The sequence below is a fragment of the Rana temporaria genome, chromosome 7, assembly GCF_905171775.1.
Source record: "Rana temporaria chromosome 7, aRanTem1.1, whole genome shotgun sequence".
In the NCBI taxonomy this organism is placed as follows: domain Eukaryota; kingdom Metazoa; phylum Chordata; class Amphibia; order Anura; family Ranidae; genus Rana; species Rana temporaria.
Genome location: NC_053495.1, coordinates 37,884,360 through 37,902,644, shown reverse-complemented (window position 1 = coordinate 37,902,644; position 18,285 = coordinate 37,884,360). Strand labels below are relative to the sequence as shown.

Genomic DNA, 18,285 nt, shown 5'->3' with positions numbered 1-18,285 from the left:
CCACAGACAGGGCACTTGAATCCCCTGTTGCGCCACAGACAGGGCACTTGAATCCCCTGTTGCGCCACAGACAGGGCACTTGAATCCCCTGTTGCGCCACAGACAGGGCACTTGAATCCCCTGTTGCGCCACAGACAGGGCACTTGAATCCCCTGTTGCACCACAGACAGGGCACTTGAATCCCCTGTTGCACCACAGACAGGGCACTTGAATCCCCTGTTGCACCACAGACAGGGCACTTGAATCCCCTGTTGCACCACAGAGATGGGCACTTGATTCCCCTGATGCACCACAGAGAGGGCACTTGAATTCATTGTTGCACCACAGAGAGGGCATTATAATCCCCTGCTGCACCACAGACAGGGCATTAACAGCTTGTCTTGCATCACAGACAGGGCACTCACTTAACCTGCTGTACATCAGAGAGGGCATTTACATCTCCTGTTTGCATTACCTGCTACACCCAAGTCTCTTGCATACCCTGCTGCACTGCAGAGAGGGCATTGCAAATCCCTACTGTACCACAGAGATTCATCTTGCATCCCCTACTGCACCACAGAGAGAGCATTAACAAATCTCGCTCAACCACAAATGGGGTGCCAATATATCCTGCTATATGTCAGAGAGGGTATGTGCATCCTCTGCTGTACCACAGAGAGGGCATTAAGAAATCCTGCTGAACCACAAATGGAGCACTGATATATTCCACTATAAATGTTGGGGAGGGCGCTTGCATCTTCAGCCACATCTTCTTGTGGCTGCACCACAGATTAACAACTCTTCCTGTAACACAGATGGGGATGATATTACATATCTGGCTATACATTGGCAAGGGCGCTTGTCTCTTCTGCTGCACCACAGGGAGGACTCCTCCGTTGCAACAAAGAGAGGGCACTGTCATCCCCTGCTACACCCTACAGATGGCTCTTGCAGCACCTTTTGCACAACAAAGAGAACACTCATTCTGCTGTACCAAAAAAGAGGGCACTTGCATTTCTCACTGCACCACAAAGGCGCTTGCATACTCTGCTCCACCTCAGAGACGGCTTCTTTCATCACCTACCACACCACACAGAGGATTTGTTCTCATCCCGAAAATTAGCATCACCTACTGCACCGAACGACATGATCCTCATGTTCCGCCAATTCTACCAATGCTAAAATATATTCACTTGCCACTTTTCCTATTTAAGGTGTCCTCTCAACTATACTAAAATCAAGTACACTGTCCAGGTTTCATTTCAAATTTGCTGCATGGTAATCCACAGCTTTGGAATCGCTAATGGTCATTCCAATCTCCTGTGAAGCGTTTATCGCTTTACCAGTGAACACAAACAACCTTCTGTGGATACCGCATGGGCAAGTATAAGAGCGAGGAGGAATCTGCAATTTATGACTTGGAAACGTGAAAACCCTGGAAACGTACAACATAAATTCTCATTTCTGCTAGCCAAGACAATGTGGAATAACAATTAAACACAACTAAGTGAAGTTACAGCTTTTATCCAAGCACTTTGGATAATTTACAATGTCAAAAACTCCATTGAGTCCTCTTCAGTGTACAGCAACATTGATGGGTGTACATCAGTTTATGAGTTTCCTACTATAGCTGGTCCAAGCTGGAAAAACATATAGCAAATTTAGAATGTTTTTTTTTTCACCGTTCCACCCAACATCCTTCAATCAATCAAAAAAATCGGACATGGTTATTTACGAAAGGCAAATCCACTTTGCACTACAAGTGCAAACTACGGGCCAGATTCACAAAAGAGATACGACGGCGTATATCCTGATACGCCGTTGTATCTCTGTTTTAGGGCCGTTCTAACTATGCGACTGATTCATAGAATCAGTTACGCATAGCTAGCCCTAAGATCCGACAGGTGTAATTGAATTACGCCGTCGGATCCTAGGATGCAATACTTCGGCCGCCGCTGGGGGGAGTTTGTGTCGTAGACCAGCGTCGGGTATGCAAATTAGCAGTTACGGCGATCCACAAAGGTTTTTCCCGTCGTTACGTCGGCGCAAGTCTTAGTTTCCCGTCGCAAAGTTAGGGGTACTTTAACATGGTGTAAAATTACTCCACCATGTTAAAGTATGCCCGTCTTTTCCCGGCGTAAGTACGTTACGCACGTCGCGATTCTCAACACGTCGGCGCGTCGTAATTTCGCGCAAAGCACGTCGGGAAATTTGCGAACGGAGCATGCGCAGTACGTCCGGCGCGGGAGCGCGCCTAATTTAAATGGTACCCGCCCCATTTGAATTGGGCCGCCTTGCGCCGGACGTGTTTACGATACACCGCCGCAAGTTTACAGGTAAGTGCTTTGTGGATCGGGCACTTCGACTGAAAACTTGCGGCGGTGTAACGTAAACGGGTTATGGAGATGAGAAGGAGATAAGGAAGGGCTATGGAGATGAAGAAGAGATAAGCAGGGGCTATGGAGATGAAGAAGAGATAAGCAGGGGCTATGGAGATGATGAGGATATAAGCAGGGGCTATGGAGATGATGAGGATATAAGCAGGGGCTATGGAGATGATGAGGATATAAGCAGGGGCTATGGAGACGAGGAGGAGATAAAGAGGGACTATGGAAATGAGGAGTATTGGAAGATGAGAGGTCTGTGTTATTTGTAATCAATCAGAAATAAAGTAGGCAGGGCTGACACCACATGTTTTGGACTTCACAGCCAAAATACACTGTGTTGTCACGTTGAAAAGGAAGTTAGGAGCACATTATATTCCTGGCACATCAACAATTATTTTTCTATGCTTGCAGCATGTTTATAGGTATAAATCATGGGGAAAGTGTGCATGTATTGCACAGATGTACTAAATATGTTCTTTTATTATTTTGCTTTAATAATTTTCACTACCAAGACAAGACATGTCCGTTCAAAAAAAAGGCAGAACAAATGTGAGGCCACGACATATGTGAGCTCTCTGTGAGAGTTCTACAGAATAGCGCCCAGTTGACGTATTCGCTTGGAACACAAATGAACGGGTTCTTGGCACAGCTTCAGCACAGTGGCCAGCTGAACAGTTGTCCTTGGTATAGTAGGAGCTTTGATCTTGTGCAAGGCTGATAAATGCAGGTTCTCAATGCTGCTGGCGTGCAAAGGATTCTTTACATTTGTCCTTCATATTATCTGCCGACCTCTTGTAAAATAAATACTAGAGCGTCTACTTGCATTGCTAATCACTTGCCATTAAACCTGAGTCTTCAGCTTGCTAAGGTGCTCTAGACACCAGCTTATGGCAACTTCAAACACTTGTATGATCACACACTAAGTACTCTTAATAGCCACAACAATAGGATATTTTATCAGTAATTAAGGTGTATGCAAACTAACAATCTGCTTCTCTTATTTGCTCCCTTTTGGTCTGTTAAACATACCATTGGAAGCATTTTTTTTACATCGGTTTGGTAAGTAGTCTTTTGACTAAAATGGGATTTTAGGGCCAGATTCACATACCGGCGGCGCAGCGTAACCCGATTACGTTACACCGCACTTACCTGGAAATTTGCAGCGGTGTATCGTAAACAGGTCCGGCGCAAGGCGGCCCAATTCAAATGGGGCGGGTACCATTTAAATTAGGCGCGCTCCCACGCCGGACGTACTGCGCATGCTCCCGTCGCAAGTTTCCCAACGTGCTTCGCGCGAAATTACGACGCGCCGACGTTTTGTGAATCGCGACGTGAAAAAAAGACTTGCGCCGGGGAAAAATAAAAATTCAAAAGCGACGCGGGAAAGACGGGCATGTTAGTCCCATGTTATGCCGCGTACACACGACCGTTTTTCACGACGAGAAAAATGCCATTTTTTTAATTGGTCATTAAAAACGATTGTGTGTAGGCTCCAGAGCATTTTTCTCAAAGAAAAAATTTAGAACATGCTCTATTTTTTCTCGTAGTTTTTCACGTCGCCGTATTTATTGTCGTGAAAAAACGTCGTGTGTAAGCTTTAATGACATGGAAAAAAAACGCGCATGCACAGAAGTTACGAGAAGGGAAATTTGCATAATCAGCGCAAAGGGTGGCGCCATTCAAATTGAACTACCCCTTTATAGTGCCGTCGTACGTGTTGTACGTCACCGCGCTTTGCTAGAGCATTTTTTTTTCACAATCATGTGTATGCAAGGCAAGCTTGACAGGAATCACATCGAGAAAAACTTTGTTTTTTTCCATGACATGAAAAATGGTCGTGTGTATGCGGCTTTAGTCTTTTGACTAAAATGCCATTTTAGTTTTAGTCGTATTTAAAGTGGAGGTTCACCCAAAAACTTAAAGTGGTTGTAAACCCACTTTTTTGACTTTTGCCTACAGGTAAGCCTATAATACGGCTTACCTGTAGGTATAAAGAATATCTCCTAAACCTGTACGGTTTAGGAGATATTCCCCTCGCAATGCGCCGCTGATTGCAGCGGCGCATGCGCAGGGGGTATCCTTGGCTGAAGGGCCGGCCCCACCGAGACCCATGCCGGATTAAAATCTTGCGGGAGTGACGTCATCGCCGCTCCAGCCAATCACAGTGCTGGAGCGGCGATACACGGAAGACACACCGAGTCAAGATGATATCTCGCTCGGCGTGGACCAGGTGAGTTCCCTACACCTCGTTTTGAGGTAAGTATTTCATAATGAGCTAATATGCGGCTGAAAGTCCGCCACCTGCAGTATTTGTAGCTGCTGGCTTTTAATATTTATTTTTTCGGTGGACCTCCGCTTTAAAAAATAAAAAAAAAATTGGCGGGTATACAACCGCTTTAAGGCCTCATTCACACCAGGCGGATCCATTGCTACGGAATCCGCCAGCTCAGCGGGAGATCTCTCCGTTGATCTCCGCTGAGCCGGCGGATGACAGGTCCCTCTCTGCTCACTGAGCAGGGAGGGGCTTGTTGAGCGCCGCCGCTTGCTATTGAGAGATTGGACGAAAACGGACAGCGTGTCACCCCATCTCATCCGCCAGGACGGATGGCGGCTGATCGCCATACGTCTGATTTTAGGGAATCGGACCGGATTGGATGACAGCGGACATGGTCACCGCTGACATCCGTCACTCCATAGACTTACATGGAGCACTGGTTCAGGTCCACCAAAAAAACTGACAGGCGGACCTTAACGGTCCGCCCGTGTAAAAGGGGCCTTAGTCATCTTAATTGTTTTAGTTGTATTTTAGTCAACTAAAATAGTATTCATTTAGTCGACTAAAATGTTTTATGCCGCGTACACACGATCGGTTCGTCTGATGAAAACGGTCTGATGGACCGTTTTCATCAGACGAACCAATCGTGTGTGGGCCCCATCAGTTTTTTTCACCATCTGTGAAAAAACTGATGCCGCGTACACACGGTCGTTTTTCGGCATGAAAAAAAAAATGTAATTTTTCAGCATGTCCAAAAAACGAAGTTTTTCCAACTTCATCATTAAAAACGACGTTGCCCACACACCATCGTTTTTGAAAAATGATGAACAAAGCACGGTGACGTACAACACGCAAGATGGCACTTTGGGCTGCTTTTAGCTGATTCCGTGTTAGTAAAAGACGATTCGCGATTTTTTGTCTGTTACAGCGTGATGAATGTGCTTACTCCGTTATGAACGGTAGTTTTACCAGAACGAGTGCTCCCGTCTCATAACTTGCTTCTGGGCATGCGCGGGTTTAAAACGTCGTTTTTGCCCACACACACGATCATTTTTTACAACAAGAAAAATGACATTTTCAGAAGCCGAAAAACGATGTGAGAAACCATGCAGAAAAGTGATCGTGTGTATGCGGCATTAGAACCCGTTTTAAAATTATCTGATGGTTAAAAAACCGATAGAAAAAAACAATCGTCTGTGGGGAAATCCATCGGTTAAAAATCAACGCATGCTCAGAATCAAGTCAACGCATCAAGTCGAACTTCATTTTTCTCACCACGTTGTTGTGTTTACATCACCGCGTTTTGACACAATCGTTTTTTTAACTGATGGTGTGTAGGCACGACTGCTGAAAGTCAGCTTCATCGGACATCTGATGAAAAAATCCATCAGACCGTTTTCATCGGATGAACCGATCGTGTGTACAGGGCATAAGTCGACTAAATTAACACTGCAATGTATCACAGAGATGTTCTGTGTAGGTTTGTTGTTTTCATTTGTCCTGACATACACTTTAATAATGGGGGGGGGGGGGGGGGGAGGTATCTGTGACCACACAGGAATAAAATGTAAAAATCGCCGCACACACCTGGCAGTTAAATCCATTAATACATTGTTAATTTTTTTTTGTTTCTGGGGTTATGCCAAGTGGCCATTTCAGATGCAAACAATATACATTTAATTTCTTCAAACCAATACATTTGCGTGGAATAAACCCTGATTTGGATCTGTTTACGCTATTTAAATATCCATCCTGGGGCCCTTTTTCCCCTCATTTTTGCCTTATCTGCAAAATCCTACCCAGTAAGTCTCTTTCCAGATGTTAAAGTTCCTTGCACAGTTTAAAGTAAAAAAAAAAAAAAAAAAGCTAGCAGCTTTCTCCACGCCATCAAAAAGCAGGCTCCGACCTAAGCGCAGGGTTTGATCGATCCACATGCACGCAGCTGCCAGTAAGGATAGACGCTGGGCTTAATTCTGCAATGTCCAGCCAGCAGTGCCCAGCTGATATACACACAGCACAAATGGAATTCGCCACACCAGGGGCCAGATTCAGAGAGAATGGCGTAAGTTTAGGCGGGCGTAGCAAATCTCATATACGCTACGCCGCCGTAACTTAGAGAGACGAGTACCATATTCACAAAGAACTTGCGCCCTAAGTTACGGCGGCGTAGCGTAAATGGGCCGGCGTAAGCCCGCCTAATTCAAAGTAGGCTGGTAGGGGGCGTGTTGTATGGTAATGAATCGTGACCCCACGTAAATGACGCGCCTTACGAACGGCGCATGCGCGCGCATGCTCAGTATCACGTCGAATTTTCACCGTAAATTACGCCGGCTCAATGCTTAGTCGACGTGAACGTAACCTACGCCCATCCCCATTCACGTACGACTTACGCAAACGACGTAAAATACGACGCTGTTCCGACGTTTCCGACGTCCATACCTTAACATGACCTACCCCTGCTTTATGAGGGGTAAAGTTACGCCGGTCGAACGCCTTACGGAAACAGCGTATTTTAATACGCCGGGCGCAAGTACGTTCGTGAATCGGCGTATCTAGCTCATTTGCATATTCAACGCGGAAATCAACGGAAGCGCCACCTAGCGGCCAGCGTAAATATGCACCCAAGATACGACGGCGTAGGAGACCTACGCCGCTCGTATCTTGGCTGAATTCAAGCGCAAATGATTCTAAGAATCAGGTGCATAGATACGACGGCGCACATTCGGACTTACGACGGCGTACGTGGAGATACGCCTTCGTAAGTCCTTTGTGAATCTGGGCCCAGGTCTTGCTTTCTATTCCTACCTTTAATCAGGGCGATCGTTTTATTATTACGGCAAGGGAAAAATACTTTTCCCCGTAAATACAACGCTTACGCTGACCTCAGATGCCTTTTGTCGAATATGATTTTTTTTTTTTCCCATAAAGTAAATATGATGGAAAAATCGGCGTTCGGAGCGACGCACAGGAATTTGTAAATAATAACGAGTGCGCTGTTATGCGTCTGCTGGCCGTGTCGGGATGTGATGCATTTCAATCAAGCTGCGTCCCTGCAGTGTGCTGAATGACAGGGGGAAGTGGCCTGCGGTTTAAGGGGAGGAAATGAAAAGGAATTTTATTAGAACAAACAGCGGCTGCGCTTCCTATAGGCAAGACTTCAAAGGCAGCCCAACCCCAGAGCAAACAATATGTGACAGAGGCCATCAGTCATCTAATAGCATGGGAAACCTATTCAAGGTTTACAAGCAGGGTTTGATAAAGCAAAGGCTGGACAGTCAGCATGGCAAAACAGGTCAAGCAAGTCTACTGAGAGATCAGCCGAGGTGCCGAGCCGATACACCGGTGGAGAGAGTGTTTTTGGAAATGAGATCTTTTTGTGCAGCAAAAGGAGCCCTGAAAAGGGGCCTTATTATCGGGGTAATTAGAACGACACACTTCAAAAGGCCCCAGACTCGCACAGATATCGCACAAAGGGATTTCAAAGCGTGCGCCGTGTAGAGAAAGAACATAAGACGCATTATTAGAAACTTCAAAGAACTTCTGGAATACTCCAGAGGCATGTCCGGACATGGCACAACTGTCATAATATGCCAAGCTCATCAGCTGCACGCCGCCTAGTTGTGGCATACCTGAGAGTATGGCAAAATCTGCCGATCAAAGTGTACCTGTCACCCAAACGCAGCAGGGATGCGATTCGCAAATAGCCACTATGTCATCAAGAATAAAATGCAATCGGTGACACATACCTCCCAACTTTTTGAGATGGGAATGAGGGACACCTATCAGCAAAAGTATGCAGGCATAGGACACACCTCTGGCCACGCCCCCCTAAAGGAGAATTGTACAAAAAAACAAGATTGGTTAAAGTGGTTAAAGCGGGGGTTCACCCTAAAAACTAATTTTTAACAATAGGTTGAGGCCAATTGTGGGAAGCACAATCGGGTGTTTTTTTTACATCAATGCAGTACATACCGTTTTAGAGATAGATGTTCTTCGCGGCTCCTGGGTATGGGCTGCGGTACTGGGCGCTCCTATTTGATTGACAGCCTTCCGACCGTCACATACAGCGCGTCACGAGTTGCCGAAAGTAGCCGAACGTCGGTGCACAGGCGCCGTATAGAGCCGCACCGACGTTCGGCTTCTTCCGGCAACTCGTGACGCGCTGTATGCGACGGTCGGAAGCCTGTCAATCAAATAGGAACGCCCAGTCCCGCAGACCATACCCGGAAGCGGCGGAGAACATCTATATCTAAAACGGTAAGTAATGCATTGATTTAAAAAAAAAAAAAAAAAAAAAAAACACCCGATTGTGCTTCCCACAATTAGCCTCAATCTAATGTTAAAAAAAAAAAATTTCGGGTGAGCCCCCGCTTTGAAACCACAAGTACTTTTTTTTACCACTACTATTGCTTTATACAGTAAAACCTTGGTTTGCGAGCATAATTCGTTCCAGAAACATGCTTGTAATCCAAAGCACTTGTATATCAAAGCATTTTTTTACAGGGTATAAAAAGAGAAGAGAGGCACCTCCAAGTGTAGCAATAAGTTGCCAAATGTTGTACCTTCATTAAATGTAACCATATTGCTACACTTAGGCCCCTTTCACACTGGGGCGGGATGTGCGGTGGCGGTATAGCGCTGCTATACCGTCTGAATTGCTGTGGAATTGCGGTGGTATTCGGCCACTAGCGGCTGAAAAGGGTTAATACCGCCGGCAATGCGCCTCTGCAGAGGAGCATTGCCGGCGGTATTACTGCGGTGCCCATTTCTTTTAATGGGAAGGAGCGGTTAACACACATAGGATGCATTAAAGTGGAGGTTCACCCAAAAAATCTATTTTTAACATTAGTTTGAGGCTAATTATGTGAAGCAGAATCTGGTGTTTTTTTTTAAATCAATGCAGTACTTACCGTTTTAGAGATAGATGTTCTCCGCCGCTTCCGGGTATGGGCTGCGGGACTGGGTGTTCCTATTTGATTGACAGCCTTCCGACGGTCGCATACAGCGCGTCACAAGTTCCCAAAAGTAGCCGAACGTCGGGGTGCGCAGGCGCCGTATAGAGCCGCACCGACGTTCGGCAACTCGTGACGCGCTGTATGCGACCGTCGGAAGGCTGTCAATCAAATAGGAACGCCCAGTCCCGAAGATCATACCCGGAAGCGGCGGAGAACATCTATCTCTAAAACGGTAAGTACTGCATTGATTTTAAAAAAAAACACCCGATTCTGCTTCACATAATTAGCCTCAAACTAATGTTAAAAAAAAAACAGGAGGAACACACAGTGGTGAGTTAGAACAACCCAAACTCCCAAGTGAACAGTAACATAGTGAGGGATTACTACAGTGAGATCTCATACTAGGGTAGGTCTTTGGGTGGATTGACCCTTGAATATTGTGCCGTTTGATGCCCTAAACTCATATCATTCTCCACAAATTAGCAAAAGGGCAGGCATGACACCGTACAGGTCACCTAGGAAGTATTTGATCTAATAGAACATACACGTGAGACAATCCACTTCTGCTTGTCCAATGCAGAATCCTCTACACACGAGTGATCTGCCCCTTCCATTCATCCCGAGCACAATGAGGTGACCCTATTATTTCCCTGTCAGGAATCTACTAATAAAGCACTGGTTCAGTGTAATGAAAAGCCTTTTCAAATGACTTCTTCACACTCTTCGGCTACAAGATATGTGTCCCTCCTCCTCCTGACGCCTCAGGGCACAATGAATGCATACAGGAAACATCCTGGGAAAAGGCCTTTTAAGACCCCCCCCCCCCATCTCCTCAGGTGTAAGGTGAGGAGAGATGAATGGACACATCAACGCTTTGCATCTCAGCCATATATACAGTGGAACTTCCTGCAACAAGTATATGACACCGACACCCACATGGCTAGCAGGAGCTGGAGACGCCAGTGTTTGATCTTTCCAACAGCCCCGTGACAGAAACCACTAGCACATTTTCCAATACGAAATATAGTCCAAATATACATGTATGGGCCTAAATTATAGAAATTAGAGTAAATGTAACTAAAGTTGGTATGCCAAACAACGAGGCTTCACATCTAGGGAGGTTCTCATTCTCCAGGTCACGGTATATATCAGGGGTACTTAACCTTTTGATAAGCAAGGGCCACCCTTGGTAACTGGTCCCAATTAAATAAAATGGTTCAGAATTTTTTATTTTTTATTTTATAAGCATAATGCATTCTGTTTTACACTTGGACAGGAGAGGCTATGGGGGCAGCATATACAGGAACCAATGCTCTCCATTTTTCTCCTGCAACCGCTGAATGCCCGAAGGAGGGAGAGGGGAACAAGCTGGCCTTCAGCGGTTGCAGGAGAAAAATGGAGAGCATCGGTTCCTGTATATGCTGCCCCCATAGCCTCTCCTGTCCAAGTGTAAAACAGAATGTGACAAGGAGGCCGCACTGGCCCCCTGGAGCATAATGTGGTGTCACCATTGTGACCCCTGACACTACACCAGTGGTTGAGAGGGTGAGGTAAAAACACATCTCAACTATGGGGTTTAACCGCCCCCCAAACCGTGAATGTAAACAAGCTCTTACTGTCTTAAACCCTCTATAAGGCTGCTTTCACACTGATGTGCTGCAGTTTACCTGACCGTGGGTGCAGCGCAGTGTACCTGCGGCCTTCCTGTTAGTTAACTGCACTTTGCCACAGACCTCTATTATATATTGCGGGTGTGGTGTACTTTCTGAAAGTGCACCAAACCAGCAGGATAAAATAGAATTACGCTTTCTTGGCATGAGGTAGAGGGTGGACAGTGGAAGGGATGCCCCCTTACATTGGTGGCCAGTGGAAGGAATGCCCCCCTTACATTGGTGGCGGGTGGAAGGAATGCCACCCTTACATCAGTGGCCAGGGGAGGAATGCAACCCTTACATCAGTGGCCAGGGGAGGGAATGCCACCCTTACATCAGTGGCCAGGGGAGGGAATGCCACCCTTACATCAGTGGCCAGGGGAGGGAATGCCACCCTTACATCAGTGGCCAGGGGAGGGAATGCCACCCTTACATCAGTGGCCAGGGGAGGGAATGCCACCCTTACATCAGTGGCCAGGGGAGGGAATGCCACCCTTACATCAGTGGCCAGGGGAGGGAATGCCACCCTTACATCAGTGGCCAGGGGAGGGAATGCCACCCTTACATCAGTGGCCAGGGGAGGGAATGCCACCCTTACATCAGTGGCCAGGGGAGGGAATGCCACCCTTACATCAGTGGCCAGTGGAAGGAATGGCCCCCTTACATTGGTGGTCAGTGGAAGGAATGGCTCCTTACATCAGTGACCAGTGGAGGAAATGCCACCCTTACATTAGTCGCCAGTGGGAGGAATGCCCTCTAATTTTGTTGGTCAGTTGGACGAATGCTCCTTACATTGGTAGTCACTGGGAGGTACGGTTGTACTAGACCCCCTGGTAGTCATGTAAAGAACAGCATTTGCTCTGCAAAGTTTAGAAAGCTTCCTGATTGCAAAGCAAGAGTCTGTTCTTTACGCCTGTGTGAACGAAGCTGAAATCTGTATATATACAAATGAAGAATAGCTGGAAGGATATAAACACAGCTACAACCATCACAAGTGATATGGCTACTTCAAAACATATAAGAGACTAGAGATGATACCGTACACATCCATCCATCCATCATCTGTAGACTTATAGCCCAAGGCCCAGAGAACAATGATGATATACAAAGCACTGTACAGTCACACCTGTGCTCTTTGTCTTACATGTAAAATGCACGCTACACACACGATAACATACGTGTCCCCAATGATGAACATTCTTATCTTCACGGTCCAATGTGGTTTGGAAAAAATGGTATTAACAGCGCTTGAAGTGCATCTTGCTTTAAAGCTCATGATGCAAAAGATGTCAAAAAGCATTTAACGCAAACACTGAGGAAACATTGAGGTTCACACCTCAAAAGGCACGTTATATGGCATTCAATGGTAACCCGTGTAAAGCTCATGTAAGACGTACCATACAGGTGTAAAAAATGATAGCAAGACATTCAACAAATAGGAATGTCATTTCTATTAGAAATGCAGTGCAAGTAAAGAAAAACATGTTATAAAAGCATCGCCATCATTTCGCAGTGCGCTGACTTGTTTGGGATTAGGTGTGAACGCATCCTGGGAACTAATCTAACCAAAGTCATCTGAATTGCTAGGAGATCCTAGACTTACTATTGGACACCATATTATATTGTATACAGTACTAATGTTATACTATACTATTCTACATTATACTTTACTAGATGACACTATACATATGATACTATACACACACACACACACACACACACACACACACACATATATATATATAATTCGATATGATACTATGTTATACTATACAGAACTGTTCTATGCAATACTATACTAGATGACACTATACCTTTACAATACTATACTACTGTTCTATATGATACCATACTATATGACACTATGCTATATTATACTATAATTATTCTAAATGATACTATGGTATACTATACAATATTATACCTACTCTATATGATACTATGTTATACTATTCTATATAATACTATACTGTATCACACTATACTATTTTATACTATACCTTTACAATACTATACTTCACTGTTCTATATGATACTATGTTATACTATATAATATTATACCTATTCTATATAAAACTATGGTATACTAAATAATACTATACTAGATGACACTTTTTTTTTTTACTATAATACACTTTACTGTTCTAAATGACACCATACTATATGATGTGATGTTATACAATACTATTCTATATGATACTTTGTTATACTATATAAATACTATACCTACAGTATACTATATAATAATATTGTACATAATCATATGTTATACTTCTACTATACTATTATATATACACCATACTATGCAATACTGTTATGTTATACTATAATGTTATGTTATTTACAATACTATACTGTACTATATACTACATGATCATATGTTATACTACACTATATGATACTATACGTCTTCTACTATACTATATAATACTCTACTATTCTATATGATAGCATACTATATATGTCTATGTATACAGTAGGCATATGTGATGTACACTTGCTGTACACTATATGTTTATGTATACAGTAGATAGATGTGTGTGATGTACACTATATGTTTATGCATACAGTTGGTGTATGTGATGTATACTATATATGTCTATGTATACAGTAGATAGATGCATGTGATGTACACTATATATGTCTATGTATACAGTAGGTAGATGTATGTACACTTGTTGTACACTATATAGATCTGGGAGATGAGAGGAGTGCAGATCACACAGAGTACAGACAGATCATGTAGAGTACATGTACAGACATATCACCGATCACACATCGGGCCATACCGAACACACACTATACAATGACACTCCCGGGGATCGCACGCAGCACCGGGGACACTCCGGACACAACTTTCTGCAAACTTCGCACACAAGTCCATAGAGTTTGTGGCGGCGGGGAGAACACTCACCTTGGGTGTACATGGATCGGTGGCTCCTCTCCGGGCCCCGCCGGTAGCTCCACATCCCGGGCCGGGTAATAGGAAGAGATTTAGGGCCAGGAGACGGATGAGGGATCGCACACTCGGTGCCATGGTCCGCAACCCACGGTCTCTCCTGTCCGTCCACTGCGCATGTACTGTACTAACTAGCGCCGAGCTCCGCCCCCTGCTGGACCAGACCGGGAGATCAGTGTGCAGAGCGGAGAGATCCACTGACAACTGCAGAGAGATAGAGAGAGACAGGGAGCCCAGGACTGAGAGAAATCCCTCCCCCTCCTACTGTACCACCTGTACTGGGTGCAACCCCACCCCGTACCACCTGTACTGGGTGCAACCCCACCCCCACCCCTGTACCACCTGTACTGGGTGCAACCCCACCCACCCCCGTACCACCTGTACTGGGTGCAACTTTACTCCCCCCTACTGTACTGGGTGCAACCCCACCCCCCCCCCCCCCGTGCCACCTGTACTGGGTGCAACTTTACCCCCCCCCCCCCTCCTGTACTGGGTGCAACCCCACCTCCCCCCTGTACCACCTGTACTGGGTGCAACCCCACCTCCCCCTGTACCACCTGTACTGGGTGCAGCCGCAACCCCACCCTGTACCACCTGTACTGGGTGCAACCCCACCCCCCGCCCTGTACCACCTGTACTGGGTGCAACCCCACCTCCCCCTGTACCACCTGTACTGGGTGCAAACCCACCCCCCCTGTACCACCTGTACTGGGTGCAACCCCACCTCCCCCTGTACCACCTGTACTGGGTGCAACCCCACCTCCCCCTGTACCACCTGTACTGGGTGCAACCCCACCTCCCCCTGTACCACCTGTACTGGGTGCAACCCCCCCCCCCCTGTACCACCTGTACTGGGTGCAACCCCCCCCCCCCTGTACCACCTGCACTGGGTGCAACCCCACCCCCCCTGTACCACCTGTACTGGGTGCAACCCCACCTCCCCCTGTACCACCTGTACTGGGTGAAACCCCACCCCCCCTGTACCACCTGTACTGGGTGCAACCCCCCCCCCTATACCACCTGTACTGGGTGCAACCCCACCTCCCCCCGTGTACCACCTGTACTGGGTGCAACCCCCCCCCCTGTACCACCTGTACTGGGTGCAACCCCCCCTGTACCACCTGTACTGGGTGCAACTCCACCCACCCCCTGTACCACCTGTACTGGGTGCAACTTCCCCCCCCCCCCCCTGTACCACCTGTATTGGGTGCAAATCCGCCCCACCTGTACTGGGTGCAAATCCACCCCCGCCCCTCCTGTACCACCAGCAGGACTGCTGTTAGAAATCACAGCCTACCTGGGAAGACCCCCCCCCCAATATATCAAGACCATATTTTCACAAAAAATGCACTAAAATCATTATTAGTGGACACAAACATAACAGAGAAGCTGTGTGAATTATCCCTTTTTTATCTGTTTTTTACATAAAAAAAATTTAGAGAGATAGAGAGAGACAGGGAGCCCAGGACTGAGAGAAATCCCTCCCCCTCCTACTGTACCACCTGTACTGGGTGCAACCCCACCCCGTACCACCTGTACTGGGTGCAACCCCACCCCTGTACCACCTGTACTGGGTGCAACCCCACCCCCACCCCTGTACCACCTGTACTGGGTGCAACCCCACCCACCCCCGTACCACCTGTACTGGGTGCAACTTTACTCCCCCCTACTGTACTGGGTGCAACCCCCCCCCCCCCCCCCCCGTGCCACCTGTACTGGGTGCAACTTTACCCCCCCCCCTCCTGTACTGGGTGCAACCCCACCTCCCCCCTGTACCACCTGTACTGGGTGCAACCCCACCTCCCCCTGTACCACCTGTACTGGGTGCAGCCGCAACCCCACCCTGTACCACCTGTACTGGGTGCAACCCCACCCCCCGCCCTGTACCACCTGTACTGGGTGCAACCCCACCTCCCCCTGTACCACCTGTACTGGGTGCAAACCCACCCCCCCTGTACCACCTGTACTGGGTGCAACCCCACCTCCCCCTGTACCACCTGTACTGGGTGCAACCCCACCTCCCCCTGTACCACCTGTACTGGGTGCAACCCCACCTCCCCCTGTACCACCTGTACTGGGTGCAACCCCCCCCCCCCTGTACCACCTGTACTGGGTGCAACCCCACCCCCCCTGTACCACCTGCACTGGGTGCAACCCCCCCCCCCCTGTACCACCTGTACTGGGTGCAACCCCACCTCCCCCTGTACCACCTGTACTGGGTGAAACCCCCCCCCCTGTACCACCTGTACTGGGTGCAACCCCCCCTGTACCACCTGTACTGGGTGCAACTCCACCCACCCCCTGTACCACCTGTACTGGGTGCAACTTCACCCCCCCCCCCCTGTACCACCTGTACTGTTTGCAACCCCCCCTGTACCACCTGTATTGGGTGCAAATCCGCCCCACCTGTACTGGGTGCAAATCCACCCCCGCCCCTCCTGTACCACCAGCAGGACTGCTGTTAGAAATCACAGCCTACCTGGGAAGACCCCCCCCAATATATCACCATATTTTCACAAAAAATGCACTAAAATCATTATTAGTGGACACAAACATAACAGAGAAGCTGTGTGAATTATCCCTTTTTTATCTGTTTTTTACATAAAAAAAATTATATTCACAGTGACGAGGGGGCAGGGGGGGGGGGGGGGGGGGGTCAGAAGCAGGCAGAACAGGGAGGGGAATCGGTGTCTGGGAAGCAATTACAGGAATGATGCCCTGTGTCTGTGTCTCTCCCTGCAGCAGCTGAAAGCCTGAAGGAGGGGTAGAAACTGGCTTTCAGCTGCTGCAGAGTAGTGGGGAAATCTCCATCTGCACTTATATTCTTTTCTCAGATATACTCTATGTACGTATCTAATCTTTTGGCAGTTACCTACATCAGTACATGTATTTGTCTTATGTTTTCATCATTATAATTTTTAGTCTATTCCTTTTATCATGTGTTTGGATAGGATCGGTATGTATTAGAGGTTCTTTTTATGAAAATCAGCTATGAGTAAACACTAAAGTTAGTGTGAAACGCGTCAGCTGTCCTAGGTTCCATTGCTGTGATTTGTAGTGCCTGTTTCCATTTTTTTTTTTTTACAATAAAGCTACGCTGGATTGGAGTGCGCATGTCCTAATTATCTTTCATATCTAGCTGCAGAGAGCTGCACAGGGCATCTTTCTGTAACTGCCCCTCTGCCAAACCACACTAATTCCCCCTGCTCTTTGGGCCCCCCTGTGTGCCCGGGCCCCCTACAGGAGGACTGGTGGTCCCCCCCCTATCAGTGAGTACTGGGTGCAACTCCACCCCCCTTCTGTACCACCTGTACTGGGTGCAACCCCTCTCCTGTACCACCTGTACTGGGAGCAACCCCCCCCCCTCCTGTACCACTTGTACTGGAAGCAACCCCCCCTCCTGTACCACCTGTACTGGGTGCAACCCCCCTCTCCTGTTACACCTGTACTGGGTGCAACCCCCCCTGTACCACCTGTACTGGGAGCAACCCCCCTCTGGTACCACCTGTACTGGGTGCAATCCACCCCGACCACCTGTAACACCTGTACTGGGTGCGACCCCACCCTCCTGTACCACTTGTACTGGGAGCAACCCCCCTTCTGTACCACCTGTACTGAGTGCAAATCCACCTCCCTCCTGTACTGGGTGCAATCCACCCGCCACCTGTACTGGGTGCAACCCCACCCTCCTGTACCACCTGTACTGAGTGCAAATCCACCCCGCCAAGGCTGTCGATCAAATAGGAACGCCCAGTCCCGAAGAGTAGACCATACCCGGAAGCGGCGGGAGAACATCTATCTCAAAAAAGGTAAGTACTGCATTGATTTTAATCAAAACACCCGATTCTGCTTCGCGTAATTAGGCCCAATCTACTGTTAAAAAATTTTTTTCGGGTGAACTCCCGCTTTAAGCTTTTAAATCCAAGGATCCAAATAAAAAAATTGTTACCATCTTACTACCGATGTGACAAAATTGGATTTATTGGCAGCCTGTCAAACTCCATGAGCGGCTGGCAGCTGCTGTAGGTGGACAGGGCTGTACAACACCCCTAGTTGTACTAGGGGTGTATGTGCACAG

The 18,285-nt window shown here is 47.4% G+C and overlaps 1 protein-coding gene across 1 annotated transcript in view; it reads right to left on the bottom strand.

Annotated features, from left to right (window-relative positions):
• The window catches only part of IL17RD (interleukin 17 receptor D), a 103,296-nt gene extending 88,907 nt beyond the window's left edge, over positions 1-14,389 (bottom strand). The window contains exon 1 of the mRNA XM_040359242.1: positions 14,163-14,389. Coding sequence (XP_040215176.1) covers positions 14,163-14,285 — 123 coding nt within the window. The 5' untranslated portion in view covers positions 14,286-14,389. The remainder of the gene's footprint in view (positions 1-14,162) is intronic.
• Positions 14,390-18,285: the final 3,896 nt, after the last annotated feature.